Source organism: Sus scrofa, chromosome 12, assembly GCF_000003025.6.
Source record: "Sus scrofa isolate TJ Tabasco breed Duroc chromosome 12, Sscrofa11.1, whole genome shotgun sequence".
Lineage (NCBI taxonomy): Eukaryota > Metazoa > Chordata > Mammalia > Artiodactyla > Suidae > Sus > Sus scrofa.
Genome location: NC_010454.4, coordinates 20,881,649 through 20,894,604, shown reverse-complemented (window position 1 = coordinate 20,894,604; position 12,956 = coordinate 20,881,649). Strand labels below are relative to the sequence as shown.

Here is a 12,956-nt window from a genome sequence, read left to right as displayed (position 1 = left end):
TTGGATCACAGGAAGGAGCCAGGCAGGCCTGTGTCAGCCCAGCTTAGCATGAGCCCCAGTCCTGGGAGCCCAACCTAGTCTCTCTGGGCCTCAGTTTCCTCATCCATGAAACTGCGGCCCTATGCCAGAGCCAACCTCGGAGAGCAGTTGCAAAGGAGGCCTGGAAGAAGGCCCTTGAGTGGGGAAGCTGCCTGGGGCTTGGGCCCTGAGGCTGCCAGGACCCCCCAGGAAGGTTATGTGGTTGGCCACACTGCCAACTGGATACAGCCTTCTGACCCAGAAAGAAGTCACTCGTTGTCACCCCAGAGAAGGGGAACACTAGGGTGAGATTTCAAGAACTATTTCTCAAACCTAAGGGGGGGATTTCTTCCATTGGAATTTACTGGAATTTGGGGGATGGGATAACACGGGACTCCCTGCCCCCCGCCCATGGCCATCACTTCGCAGGATTCGAGAAGAGGCTGGTCTAAATGACCCTGCAAGTCTGTCCCCAGGGCCTCTAACATCTGGTCCAATCCCAGACAGCTGACAACGGGAGGTGGAACCAGGCTACAGAATCAGGCCTGACAATGAGGCTTGACTTCCCACTTTCCTCCCTGCCTGCCCACCCCTCCCTCCTTCTCTCGCTCCCAGTCCCTTCTGGAACTCTCGGCCTCTCTCAGTGAGCTGCAGCCATGTGAGAGCTTTGTCTCCACATCCGGCTTTTACGTTCCTCTCTGCGGCCCCAGCTGACAGCCGAAAGGGACAAAGCCAGCTCCAAGAACGGGGAGGGAGGAGACCACGGTGCTTTGTGCCTTCTTTCCCTGCTGTGCATCAATTTGGGAGACAAGTTTCAAACCCAGCTCAGCCGTCACCTACCTGGGGGAACCCTGGAAAAGTCGCTTCTCCTCCATCTCACCTGTGGCAGAAGAAAAATGATATCTATGTTGCAAGACTGTTTTGAGGGTTCAGGGCTGTAAAGAAGCTGCCAAGTGCCTGACACATAGTAGGTACTCAACACATTGTAGGTGTCTTTCTGGTCCAGGACACCTCCGTGGCGCACCTGAATCTGGCCCTACTGTGTGCAGTCATCCCCCCCAGAGGTCTTCTGGTCCTCCCTAACCTTCTAGCCATTAGGCTACAGGTGGTGGGGCTGCTGAGGTGCTGGGTGGGGGAGCTGGGGACGGGGGCAGGAGGGAGCCGAGTGAGACAGAGACTTGGAGGAGGCAGGGAGTCTAGGCTGGGTGGGGTTGGGAGAATGAGCTGGAGGGCCCCAAAGGGCCCACGCTGGGACTCGCTGGAACTCGGTCTCACCGGTTTGGGGAGCTGGCCGGGCAATAGGGAGAGACGCTGGCACCAGGCAGAGGTGGGAGGGGCTGGCGGCTACCGGGGATGGAGGAGCTGAGTAAGGCTCACTGGTAGGGGAGGGCCTAGAGCGCCTAGAGAGGGGCGATCTTCTGCTCCCAGGGGACACCCCCCTATCCACACACACACTCACCTCAGATACACACGTAGACACACACATCAACACACTCCTTAAACTGTACCGCCTCCAGCCTCCCGTTCTCTGATCCTCTCAAGCCTATTTTTCCAGCTCACTTATCTAACATGGCCTGATAACTCATTGAGTACAGCAGTCACTGTTTACTGCCAACGCTGGAATGCCAAGTCCACGAAGGCAGGGTGCTTGGGCTGCTTTGCTCACTGCTGTAGGCCCCAGGACCTACGGCGTGCCTGGCACATAGTAGGTGCTCAGGAGATATGTGCTGAGGGAGTGAAGAACCCTCTGGAATCACAGTCCCTCCGGGACGCATGCGTACACCCGCTCAAGTCGCCCACGACGCTGCCACCTTGTCAGACACGTGCACGCAGACACTCGCTCACACCCGGACCCGCACATGCACGCGATGCGATACACAAGCACAAAGACCTCCTCGCTCCCGCACACAGACGCTTTCAGACTCACACCCAGCCGTCCAGATTCCAAAGCTCCTACTCACGCCGGCAGGCTCCAGCACGTCCCCGCGCCCCACCCTCCGCAGGGCCAGCCCCGAGGGCAGCCCCGCCCAGAAACAGGGGCGGGGCCTCATGGACGCTGACAGCACAGCAGCTCGGGAGGGGCGGGGCCGCCCTGGCACCTGGGAGCTCTCCCGCAACGCTGCCAGGGCAGACCCACCTATGGGAGGGAGGAGTGAGGTCACCGGCGCCCCCAGCCTTGACCCCGCCCGTGCTGCAGACTCAGACTCTGCCCTTCCTCCCCACGTCTTCACCAAAAGCCTAGACGAAGGGCATGGGGTGGGGCAGGGAGTCCTCCTGGGCACGGAGATGGGCAGGACCTAGACCAGGTCACCTGGCACATCTGGGGAGGGGTGTGGATGGTGAAAACTGGGCCTACCAGTCTCGGCTCCTCCAGTAGGAGAAGAAGGCCCTTCCACCACCCTGCCCCTGGAAGACCAGAAACGTGGGCAGTGGGGCAGAAGTGGCATGGGACTGTCCCTAGCCCCAGGGAGACCCCTCTTGTCCCCACCTCTCTGCTCTGGGGAGGGGGACCACTGGCTGGTAGCCATTTGGCACGACCCTCACCCCGACACTTCCAGACTCTCTGCCCCCCTAGAGCCAATGCAAGATTGAGCAGGACGGGGTCTGGCAGTCCCACTGCCACCGTGAAGTCTCCTGTAATCGAGCTGTATCCCTGGGGCTTGTCGGGTCACTGAGAGGGACCCGTTCCCTGTTAGTGAAATGAATGGGTGAATAGATAGCGCAGGGCATGCTTGCTCTAACTCTAAGGAATCCGGGGCAGTAAATGCTTGGAAAATAAAAACCGGAAGTACCCGTCCTTGGCCCCCTCCCCACAATCCCTGAGGTAAGTGATACTGAAAATACAGGCCATCTCGGAAATCTGAAACCACCCATCTTCCCAGGAGTCCGGCGGAACTGCAGCCTCACGCCCCCTGGCGGCGAATGGCAATTTCGGGCTGCTGCTCCTCGCGGGTCACAGACGCGTAGGGTCCACAGAGGCCAAATGGGTGGCCCCTCGCCCACGCCCACATTTACTGATGAGGGGCGATGGGCGCAGCGGGAGGGAGGGAAGGACCTGCATCCTCCCCACTCCACCCAGGGGAGATTGGACCCCAAGGCTGTGATTCATTCAATAAGAAAGGTTTATTGAGCACCCAATACCGATCTGCCAGGAACAGCTGGACTCCTGGTCCCCTGCTCTTCATAATGTAGCTGCCCCTTTGCTGTCTCTGCAGTTCAGGCTGGGACCCCAACCAGGAAGAGCTGGAATCTTCTCCAGGAGACTGTCCTGGTGGGGAGAGCCCTGGGAGGAGGGCAGGTCCTGAGGTCTAGGGACCCAGTAAGGAGGCAGGAGGGGTCTGGGGAGCAGTGTCCACAGGTGGGATAGGCTGGGGCCTGGTCAGCTCTGTCCACTTTACATGTTTAATAAATAGTTCTTGTAGCTGCCCAGGCTGGTGAGGGTGGTGCCCCTGGGCCAGGCTTCCCAAGCTCTGCCCCACCTCTCTTCTCATGGGAGTTCAGGCTCCGGCTCTGAAAAGGCAAGAAGAGGGCATTGGGGTTAGCCAACCTCCCCCAACAGGTGTCTGGGTGCTGTCCTTGAGGGAGGTGGGGCAGGCAGGAGTGAGGCTCCCCAGGAACAGGTCTCAGCTGGTCCCTGTTCCAGGAAGGATGTCACCCCCACCCCCACCAGGTGGGGCAGGGGTTGGGAACAGGCTGGAAGCCTCCAGAGCCAGGGTGCCAGCACCCAACACACATACTCCCTGGCCTCTGCCACTCAGGGAACAGCCCCTTCTGCCCCTAACGTCCAGCCTAGGCTGCCACCCCACCCTTCCACCAGGACTCAAGTCACTGACCGGCCTCAGCCTCGTCACCCTTGGCGTCGGGCTCCTGCCACCAGTCGGCATAGATGCTCTCCTCGTAGTCGCCCTCCCCTTCAAACTCGGCATCAGATGGAGGCTCCTCAGGCTCCGTGGGTGGTTCTGGCTCCTCCAGCTCCATCTAGAGCAGCCCCAGGAGAGTGATGGGAGGAGAAGCCAGGCCACGGCAGGCATGAACCCAGACCAGCTCCCCTCCTGGCCCAGGGGTCCTCCCATCCCACCTCAGCCCCAAACACCTCCTTCCCTGTCTCACTCCAGCTCTCCCGCAGGAATGCCTGGAGGGTTTCTCCCGAAGTCCTCTTCCCAAACTGCTCCCTCCCTAACTGATGCATGGGGCTCCACCAGCAGACTCAGGGTAAACAATGCCCTCTTCATAGCCCACCTTTTAAGCATAAACACCTGGGGAATACTGCTAGTCCATGAGCACTGTCTGTTTATGCTGTTTCTAGCCCAGGAACGCCTTGACTCCTGTGCTGGCAAGCTTGTTTGTCCCTCGTGATGTGGCCCTTGCTGATGACCCTGGCTGGGTCTGGAGACCTCGTCCAGCTCTCCGTGCTGCCCTCTCCCGTTGCACTGAACTAACTGTGAGCTGCTTGGGCAAGGGACTGACTGGGCCTCTCATCAATTTACCCCAGCCCCAATCACGGTGGCTGGCAAACAGCAGGCAACAAATAATCATCAAAAGGTTGGAGTTCCCGTAGTGGCTCGGTGGGTTAAGAACCTGACATAGTGTCCGTGAGGATGCGGGTTTGATCCCTGGCCTCGCTCAGTGGGTTAAGGCTCCAGCGTTGCTGTAAGGTGAGCTGTAGGTTGCAGACGTGGCTCTGAGCTGGTGTTGCTGTGGCTGTGGTGTAGGCTGGCAGCTGCAGCTCCAATATGACTCCTAGCCCGGGAATTTCCATATGCTGCAGGTGTAGCCATAAAAAAAAAGTTACTATATGCCAGCTCCATACTAGGTGCTTCCCATACTGGATCTCATTTAATTCTCACCACAACAGTGTAAGATGGGCATTATTCTCCCCATTCAACAGATGAAGAAGTGGAAGTTCAAGGGTTACCTAAGAGCTGGGTGGAGGCTGCCCAAATGGGAAGTGATGGAGCCAAATCTGGCGAACACTAGAACCCAGGTGCTCGAGGCACCAACTTGACCGCCCAGTGTTTTGTTTTGTTTTTTCTTTTTAGGGCCACACCTGCAGCATATGGAAGGTCCAGGACCAGGGGTTGAATCGGAGCCACAGCTGTGGCAAACTGGATCCGAGCCGCATCAGTGACCTACGCCACAGCTCACAGCAACGCCAGATTCTTTTTTTTTTTTTTTTTTTTTCTTTTTGCCATTTCTTGGGCCTCTCCTGCGGTATATGGAGGTTCCCAGGCTGGGGGTCGAATCAGAGCTGTAGCTGCCAGCCTACGCCAGAGCCACAGCAACACGGGATCCAAACTGCGTCTGCGACCTACACCACAGCTCACGGCAACGCCGGATCGTTAACCCACTGAGCAAGCCCAGGGATCGAACCCGCAACCTCATCGTTCCTAGTCGGATTCGTTAACCACTGCGCCACGACGGGAACTCCACAACGCCAGATTCTTAAGCCACTGAGTGAGGCCTGGGATCGAACCCACATCCTCACGCACGCTATGTCAGATTCTGAACCCACTGAACCATAATAGGAACTCCTCGCCCCCATATTTGAAGAGGGGCATGAATAAAGGAGGGGATGGAAAAATAAGCTCTGGGCAGCAACGCCTCAGAGAATTCAGGCTCTCAAACCCTCATTCAGAATCAATGTGATAACACGTTGTGGTCCTTCCTTCCAAGCCCCCTGTGTTCGTTCATTCATTCACTGGTTCATGCAAACTCAGTTTTGAACCACCAGCTCTGTGCCAGATGCCGTGGGAGAACTGGGAATAACCTGGTCCCTGTCCTGGGGCACAGTCCTCTGGGAGACTGGCTGGGGAAAGGGACGGGGTGAGATGGTTGGGGGCTGCAAAGAACCCTGGTCCAGGGAGGCTCTGGTCAGCGTAGGCATTGTAAGCCCAGAAGACAGAGCTGGGACATGCAGCAAGGGCTTCCTGGAGGAGGAGAAACCCGAGCTGGGCCCAGGAGAAGCAAGATTCAGACACAGAGGTGTTCCCGTCGTGGCGCAGTGGTTAACGAATCCGACTAGGAACCATGAGATTGCAGGTTTGATCCCTGCCCTTGCTCAGTGGGTTAAGGATCTGGTGTTGCTGTGAGCTGTGGTGTAGGTTGCAGACGCGGCTCGGATCCTGCATTGCTGTGGCTGTGGTGTAGGCCAGCGGCTACAGCTCCAATTCGACCCCTAGCCTGGGAACCTCCATATGCCACAGGAGCGGCCCAAGAAATGGCAAAAAGACAAAAAAAAAAAAAAAAAAAAAAGATTCAGACACAGAGAAGCGGGTCAGGAGAAGGCGGAGCGGGGTGAAAAGGGCAGGTGTAAATAAGGGGCAGGTGACATCTCTGCTTCACGACTGCTGGCTGCCAGGAGCTGGGACTGAGCATTGGCACAGTGGCCCCAGGAGGATCCAGGGGTCTCCATCACCATCCAGCCCTGTAGGGCAGGCGGCCACTTACCTCATCATCTGACTGCAGGTACATGTGGGCAAAGTCCAGCAGCTCCCGCAGCTCGGCTGTCTGGTTGTGGTAGAGTACGGCCTCCTGGGGGAAGAGAAGGAAAGTGAGGTGAGCCGGGCCCTGCTGCCAGATGGTGGAGGAGCCAGAGCACCTAGAATCTGGGTCCTCTGGTCCTTTTCCAGCTCAAAGAGCAGGAAACAGACGTCAGTTCACAGGCTGATGGAAAAATCATAGCAGCTTGAAGTGCTGGGGTTCAGAAGGATTCTGAGGGTTTGGTGAGAAAGAGTGCCTCAATCGATTAGCAATGTCTGTCACTGACAAGGAAACTGGGAGTGGTACCATGTGTCCCGTATTTGCCAGTCTGGCCCTAGACTCCTAAGGGGTTTCCTCAGTTGGTCCAGGTTAGGGGCTCCCTGGGGAAGAAAGACCAAGTCCAGCACTGAGGATGACAAGGCTGAGGGAGGAAACAGGCAAGCACAGACAGGTATTTTTTCCTCCTGTATCCCAGGCTCTGTGCTGGTGAGGCAGGTAGTACCACTGCCACTTTGCAGGTGAGGCAACAGATTCAGAAAAGGAGTGTTACCAGGACCACACCGCTGGTGGGGCTGAGTTTGAACCTAGGATTCTAACCGTAACCCATATTCTTTTATTTATTTATTTATTTATTGCTTTTTAGGGCTGCACCCATGGTGTAGGCAATGTCCCAGCCTAGGGGTCCAATTGGAGCTACAGCTGCAGACCTATATACCACAGCCACAGCCATGCCAGATCCGAGCCACGTCTACGACCTACACCGAAGTTCACGGCAATGCCTGACCCTTAACCCACTGAGCGAGGGCAGGGACTGAATCCGCCTCCTCATGGATACTCGTTGGATTCTTAACCTGCTGAGCCACAAGGGGAACTCCCCATATTCTTTCTTTTTCTTTTTTGTCTTTTTTGAGGGCTGTAGCCTCGGCATATGGAGGTTCCCAGGCTAGGGGATGAATCGGAGCTGCAGCTGCCAGCCCGAGTCAGAGCCACAGCCGCACCAGATCTGAGCTGTGTCTGTGACCCACACCACCACTCACGGCAACACCAGATCCTTAACCCACTGAGCGAGGTCAGGGATCAAATCTGAATCCTCAGGGATCCTAGTAGGGTTTGCTAACCACTGAGCCCCGACGGGAACTCCCCATATTCTTTCTTTTTATTTCCCATCCTGCCTTTTGAGGAAGCCAGGATATTTTCAATCAAATCCCAAGTCCTGAGAGTGCCTGGGAAGGCGAGGCCCACCTCTCTGGGCTGGAAGTCCTCCTCCTCCAGGCCCCAGCGAGCTCTGTGGAAGCGGTAATACACCAGGTTCTGCTGCATCACACTGTCTGCAGGGTCGAAGAGCATGTAGCTGGCGGCACTGCGCGCGGCCTGGCGCACGTCGTTCACTGCAGGCAGGACAGGAGTGAGGAGCAGCCCTGGCACGTCCCCCACCTGCAGGGAGAACCCTGACCTGGCCCACCCCATCTCCCAGTTCTGTCCAGTGGCCCCGACTCCCCAGCTGCCTCCAGAATTCCTGTTGGGCGTCTCACTCCACCCAATAATAATGCAGAGCTAGACTATATCAGACACCTGCCCTAAGCCCTGTGTAACTCATTTAAGTCGCCTCATTCTTATCATCCCCATTTTACAGATTAGAAATCCAAGGCATTGAGAGGTTCGGCAAACAGCTCACATGGCTGGAGAATGATGACACTGCAGAATCAGAGGCCGGTGGCCCGGCCCTCAGCCTCTTTGCCAACAGGACCACCAAGGGTCTCCTGGCCCCTTTCTTCAGCTCCTCCTCTCCAACTCCAGCCTGTCTGAATCTTGGCATCTCTGCATCTCAGAACCCCTGGAGATTGACCATCTTCGCTCTAGCTGATGCCAGAATCTCCCTCAAGTAAGAAAAGCCTTAAGTCCTGGTACTACTTTTTATTTTGGGCTGAGACAGTAGCATGCAGAAATTCCCCACCACACCAGTGACAATGCTGGTCCTTAACTGTTAGGCCACCAGGGAACTCCTTTTTTTTTTTTTTTTTCTTTTTGCCTTTTCTAGGGCCGCTCCCGAGGCATATAGAGATTCCCAGGATAGGGGTCTAATCAGAGCTGTAGCTGCCGGCCTACGCCAGAGCCACAGCAATGCAGGATCCGAGCCGCGTCTGTGACCTATACCACAGCTCACGGCAACACCGGATCGTTGACCCACTGAGGAAGGCCAGGGATCGAACCCTAAACCTCATGGTTCCTAGTCGGAGTCATTAACCACTGCGCCACGATGGCAACTCCTCTTTTTGTCTTTTGAAGGCTGCACCCAGAGCATATGGAAGTTCCCAAGTTAGGGGTCAAACTGGAGCTGCAGCTACCGGCCGACGCCACAGTCACGCCGGATCTGAGCTGCAACTGAGAAGTACACTGTAGCTTGTGGCAATGGTGGATCCTTTAACCCACTGAGCAAGGCCAGGGAGCAAACCGGTATCCTCATGGATACTAGTCAGATTCTTAACCCGATGAGCCACAACAGGGAACTCCCCCAATTTTTTTTTTTTTTTTTTTTTGGACTGTGGTGTTCAGAGGCTTGATGTGGGATCTCAGGTCCCAGACCAGGAATTGAACTCAGACCACAGCAGCAGTGAATGTGCTGAGTCCTAACCACTAGACCACTGGGAAACTCTGGTGCTACTTTTTTGTTTTTATTTTGGTCACACCCTCAGCATGTGGAAGTTCCCAGGCCTAGGACTGAACCTGTGCACAGCAGTGACCCAAGCCACAGCAGTGACAACACTGGATCGTTAACCTGCTCCACCGAAAAGGAGCTCCCAGTGCTACTTTTTATTAGCCATGTGACTGATGGCCCCTTGCCTCTATGAGCCTCAGCTCCCTCATCTGAAAAATGGGTCCAATAAGGAGTCTGCTACTGGCGGTTTGTGAGAGGGTCAAGTGAGATAAACAGACATGGCCGAGCTTTGTAAACTGCCAAGCCTGGTGCAGGTGCAGTGGGCTGCTTAGTCATTTACTCAAGAGGCCCTGGAATTCTTCCCTGAGACTGTTCTCTGTTCCCTCCCTCAAGCCCCTCACCGGCCCCTCCACCCCCAGCCTTCCCTCTTCCCTCTCATCACCCGGGATCTTCAATTCTGAGGGACGGAGCCCCTCGACTCAGCATTACTTCCAGTGCAGGGCTCTCCCCCACCCCAAGTCCACCAGGAAGCTCACACTTGTAGTAGGCAAACTGCAGGTAGTGGTACATGGTGGCCACGAACTTCTCCACGAAGTAGCCACCCACGTTGGGGGTCAAGTTGGTCTCACAGTCCACCTTGCACTGCAGGGATTCGGCGAAGAGATCTGGGGGCGGGTGACGACGGTGAGAGGATGTGTGCGGAACAGAGCCATCCTGCTGATGGGGATGACGAAGACGACTTTTTTTTTTTTTTTTTTTTTCATTTTACACATGCACTCGAGGGGTATGGAAGTTTCCAGACTAGGGGTTGAATCAGAGCTGCAGCTACCGGCCTCTGCCGACAGCCACAGCCACGCCAGATCCAAGCCGCCTCTATGACCTACACCAGATCCTTAAGCCACAGAGCAAGTCCAGGGATCCAACCCACATCCTCACGGAGACTACATCAGGTCCTTAACCTGAGGAGCCACAGCGGGAGCTCTAGGAGATGACTTCTAATCCCAGCTGATCTTATGCGATAAGGCGTATAAAGTGACGAGCGATGCTGAGGGAAGCTACTGGTGGGCTGGGCAGACCACCCCCACAGCTCAGCCGCCACCCCGAAGCCAGAGGAAGCCAGGGCACTCTGAAGGAATGGCAGATGAGGTTGGGAGGTGGGACTGAGGCCCAGATAAAGAAGCTCAGGCCAGTCCTTTTTCCCCCAACTGAGGGATCTCCAGACTCGGGGTGATTTCTGGCCACAAACTGCTTTCTGCGCACACCTGCTGGGCTGTTTCTCACCTTGGCACCTTGGCACCTGAAGCACCCTCAGCCTGGAAGACCTGAGAATCCAGGCTCCCCAGACCCCTCTGGGGTGTCACATCCTCTCTGCACTGATGCCCAGCACCTTGGACATTGCCCACTGTAGCCCTCTGCACCCAGTGGCAGGTGATCTGTTAGCCTCTCTCAGGAGACTGAAAGCGCTGCGAGTCTGGATAACGCCTTCCTCCTGTCTGCCTCCCAAGCACTTAGTAGGTGCGCCATAATCGTGTACCTGATGAATGTTGTGTTAAGGAGCTGCAGGAGTTCTGGGAAGCAGGGACCTGTGGCTGAGAGGGATGCCCACCGGAATCTGGCTCAGGAGATACCTGCTATGGATGGATAGAAGTCCTTGAAGTCCACCTGCTCGTGGGCCCCCTCGCAGCCAGCCAGACACCGGGCAAAGACGGCCAGGTACTCGGCCAGGGCCCGCTCCATGTCCTCCGTGCTGCCGCGGAAATCGCCGCTGTTGTAGAGCTTCACAGCCCGGAGGAACACGGCCTGGGGAGAGGGGACGCGACAGGGGGGTTAGGGGGACCCTACACCTCCCCTCCTCTACAGGCCCTGTGGGTGGGGGGGGCTCAGGGAGGAGCAGCAGGGCCGGCCCTGGCACCCCACCTCGTAGGGCTGGGCCTCCAAGTCCGTGAGGGGCTCCTCGGCGGCGTCCAGCAGCCCCCGATAGTAGTTGAGGTACTTGGCGGTGAGCTCGTGCTTCGGGTTCCTCTGGAGGAAGGTGTAGGCCGCGGCCACCGCCTTCTCCAGCCGGTTAGCCTGTAGGGTGGGGACAGAGCCGCTCGGTCGGGCCAGAGGCCGCAGCCCCGAGCGCGCGAGGGCTTGGCGATCGCGGGTGAGAGCCGAGCTCCCCTCGACCCGACGGGGCGGCCGACGCCGGCTAGGCGCGCACCTTGAACTGCGCGTAGTGCAAGTACTGGTAGGGCAGGCGGCTCTGGAAGTCGCGCAGCAGCTGGCGCGGCGGGTAGGGCACCTGGAAGGCGGGCAGCGAACGCTTGCAGCGCCGCAGGCAGGCGGCGCGCTCCAGGACGTGGCCGAAGAGCTGCAGCTCGCGGGCCCACTCGTCTTCGTGACCGCCGTCGGGGTCGGGCGGCGCCGGCCCGGGGGTCGCGGCGGAGGGCGGCGCGGGGCCGCTGCAGTTGGCGTGGCAGAAGGCCTCGCTGTCCCGCAGCAGCCGGTGCAGCCGCAGCGCCGCCTCGAGGTAGCGCGCGCTCTCGCGCCAGCTCTCGCCCTCGTACTGCTCCAGCGCGTGCCCGTAGGCCGCGGCCAGGGGCATCAGGTCCTCGGGCGGGAAGCCCCGGAAGCTGTACTTCTCGTACTGCGCCCCTGCGCTGCCCAGCAGCAGCCACAGCAGCCCCCACGCCGTCCGAGCCATGCCCCCTCCGCGCCGGCCGGCTCTCCCCGGCCAAGCAGGCGTCCCGGCCCAGCGGGCGGGCAGGCGGGCGGGCTCAGGGGCCGGGGCCTGCCAGGCGTGCCCGCTGGGTCTTAGCGCCGGGACTGGGGGCGGCGAGGCGGGGTGATGCCTTGAGTCAGATCCCCCGAAGGGCCGAGGCCTTCGTCTCCACTCTTTTCAGAAAGCCCAGCGCTGTCCTTAGTCGTTGATCTCCTGCCCTTGCCTCGGCAGATGGTGAGTGGGTGGGGGAACGCTTCCCACAGGGGTGGGAGAGCCCAGAAAGCCCTTCCTATACAAAGACAGTCCCCCCCACCTTAAAATAGAGAAATCGAGGGGCGTGCCACCTCCCTCTCCTTTGCCCAAGCCCTGGAACGTGCTCTTCCTTCCATCACCGACGTCCTTCTGCTCACTCCCCGCCCCCAGCCCCGAAGACGACACTCCAAGTGCCGTCCCAGCCCACGACAGGAGACACACCCCTGGGTTTACCCCGCATACCCTCCACTCCCACCACTTCCCACTTGATCTCCCTCCCTAAGTCGGAAAGTCCTCTGGCAGCCCAGCTTTTGCAGGACAAAGCAGCCCCTCCCTGGAGAGCTGTCCTTGGGACAGGAGGGGTGGGAGGGAGCCCTGAGATACCCCTCCAATTCTGGCGCCTCACCAGCCACCTGGAGAGGCCAGGATTTGGGGTGGCCAGCCGAAGAGGCAAGAGATGCCTCAGCCAGGCTTTAGGACCCCCACCCGGGGGGGGGGGGGCTCCAGACAAAAAAACAAAAAAACAAAAAACTCCAAACTTTTTTTTTTAAGTCGGCTCCCTCGGACCTCCCAACTTTCCCGAACTTCCCTCCCAGGCCGCAGGTCTCTCGGCCCCCAGAGTGGGGGTGGGAGTAAATCCGGAGTTCTTTGTGGCGGTGCTTTGCTCCCACTCTAGCATTATCTGCCTGGCCCTCCTCCTCCAAGTCCCCCCGCCTTTCCCCCCCGCCCCGCCAGCTCAGTCTTCCCAGCCCCCATTCCACGTGGACCGGCCAGGGCGGGGGTGGGCATGGCGGACAGGAAGAGGGGGAGCCAGCTCTGCGAGGAGGAGGGGCGGGGGTGGGGTGG

General features: G+C 58.2%; 1 protein-coding gene across 1 annotated transcript; it reads right to left on the bottom strand.

Annotated features, from left to right (window-relative positions):
* On the bottom strand, positions 3,123–12,798 carry P3H4 (prolyl 3-hydroxylase family member 4 (non-enzymatic)). Its single transcript, XM_003131416.4, has 8 exons — positions 11,358–12,798; positions 11,072–11,224; positions 10,783–10,954; positions 9,691–9,819; positions 7,741–7,886; positions 6,466–6,549; positions 3,852–3,996; positions 3,123–3,528 (listed from the first exon to the last, which is right to left on the bottom strand). The coding sequence occupies exons 1-8, from the start codon at positions 11,838–11,840 to the stop codon at positions 3,506–3,508; spliced, it is 1,335 nt and encodes a 444-aa protein (XP_003131464.1). The 5' UTR covers positions 11,841–12,798; the 3' UTR covers positions 3,123–3,505.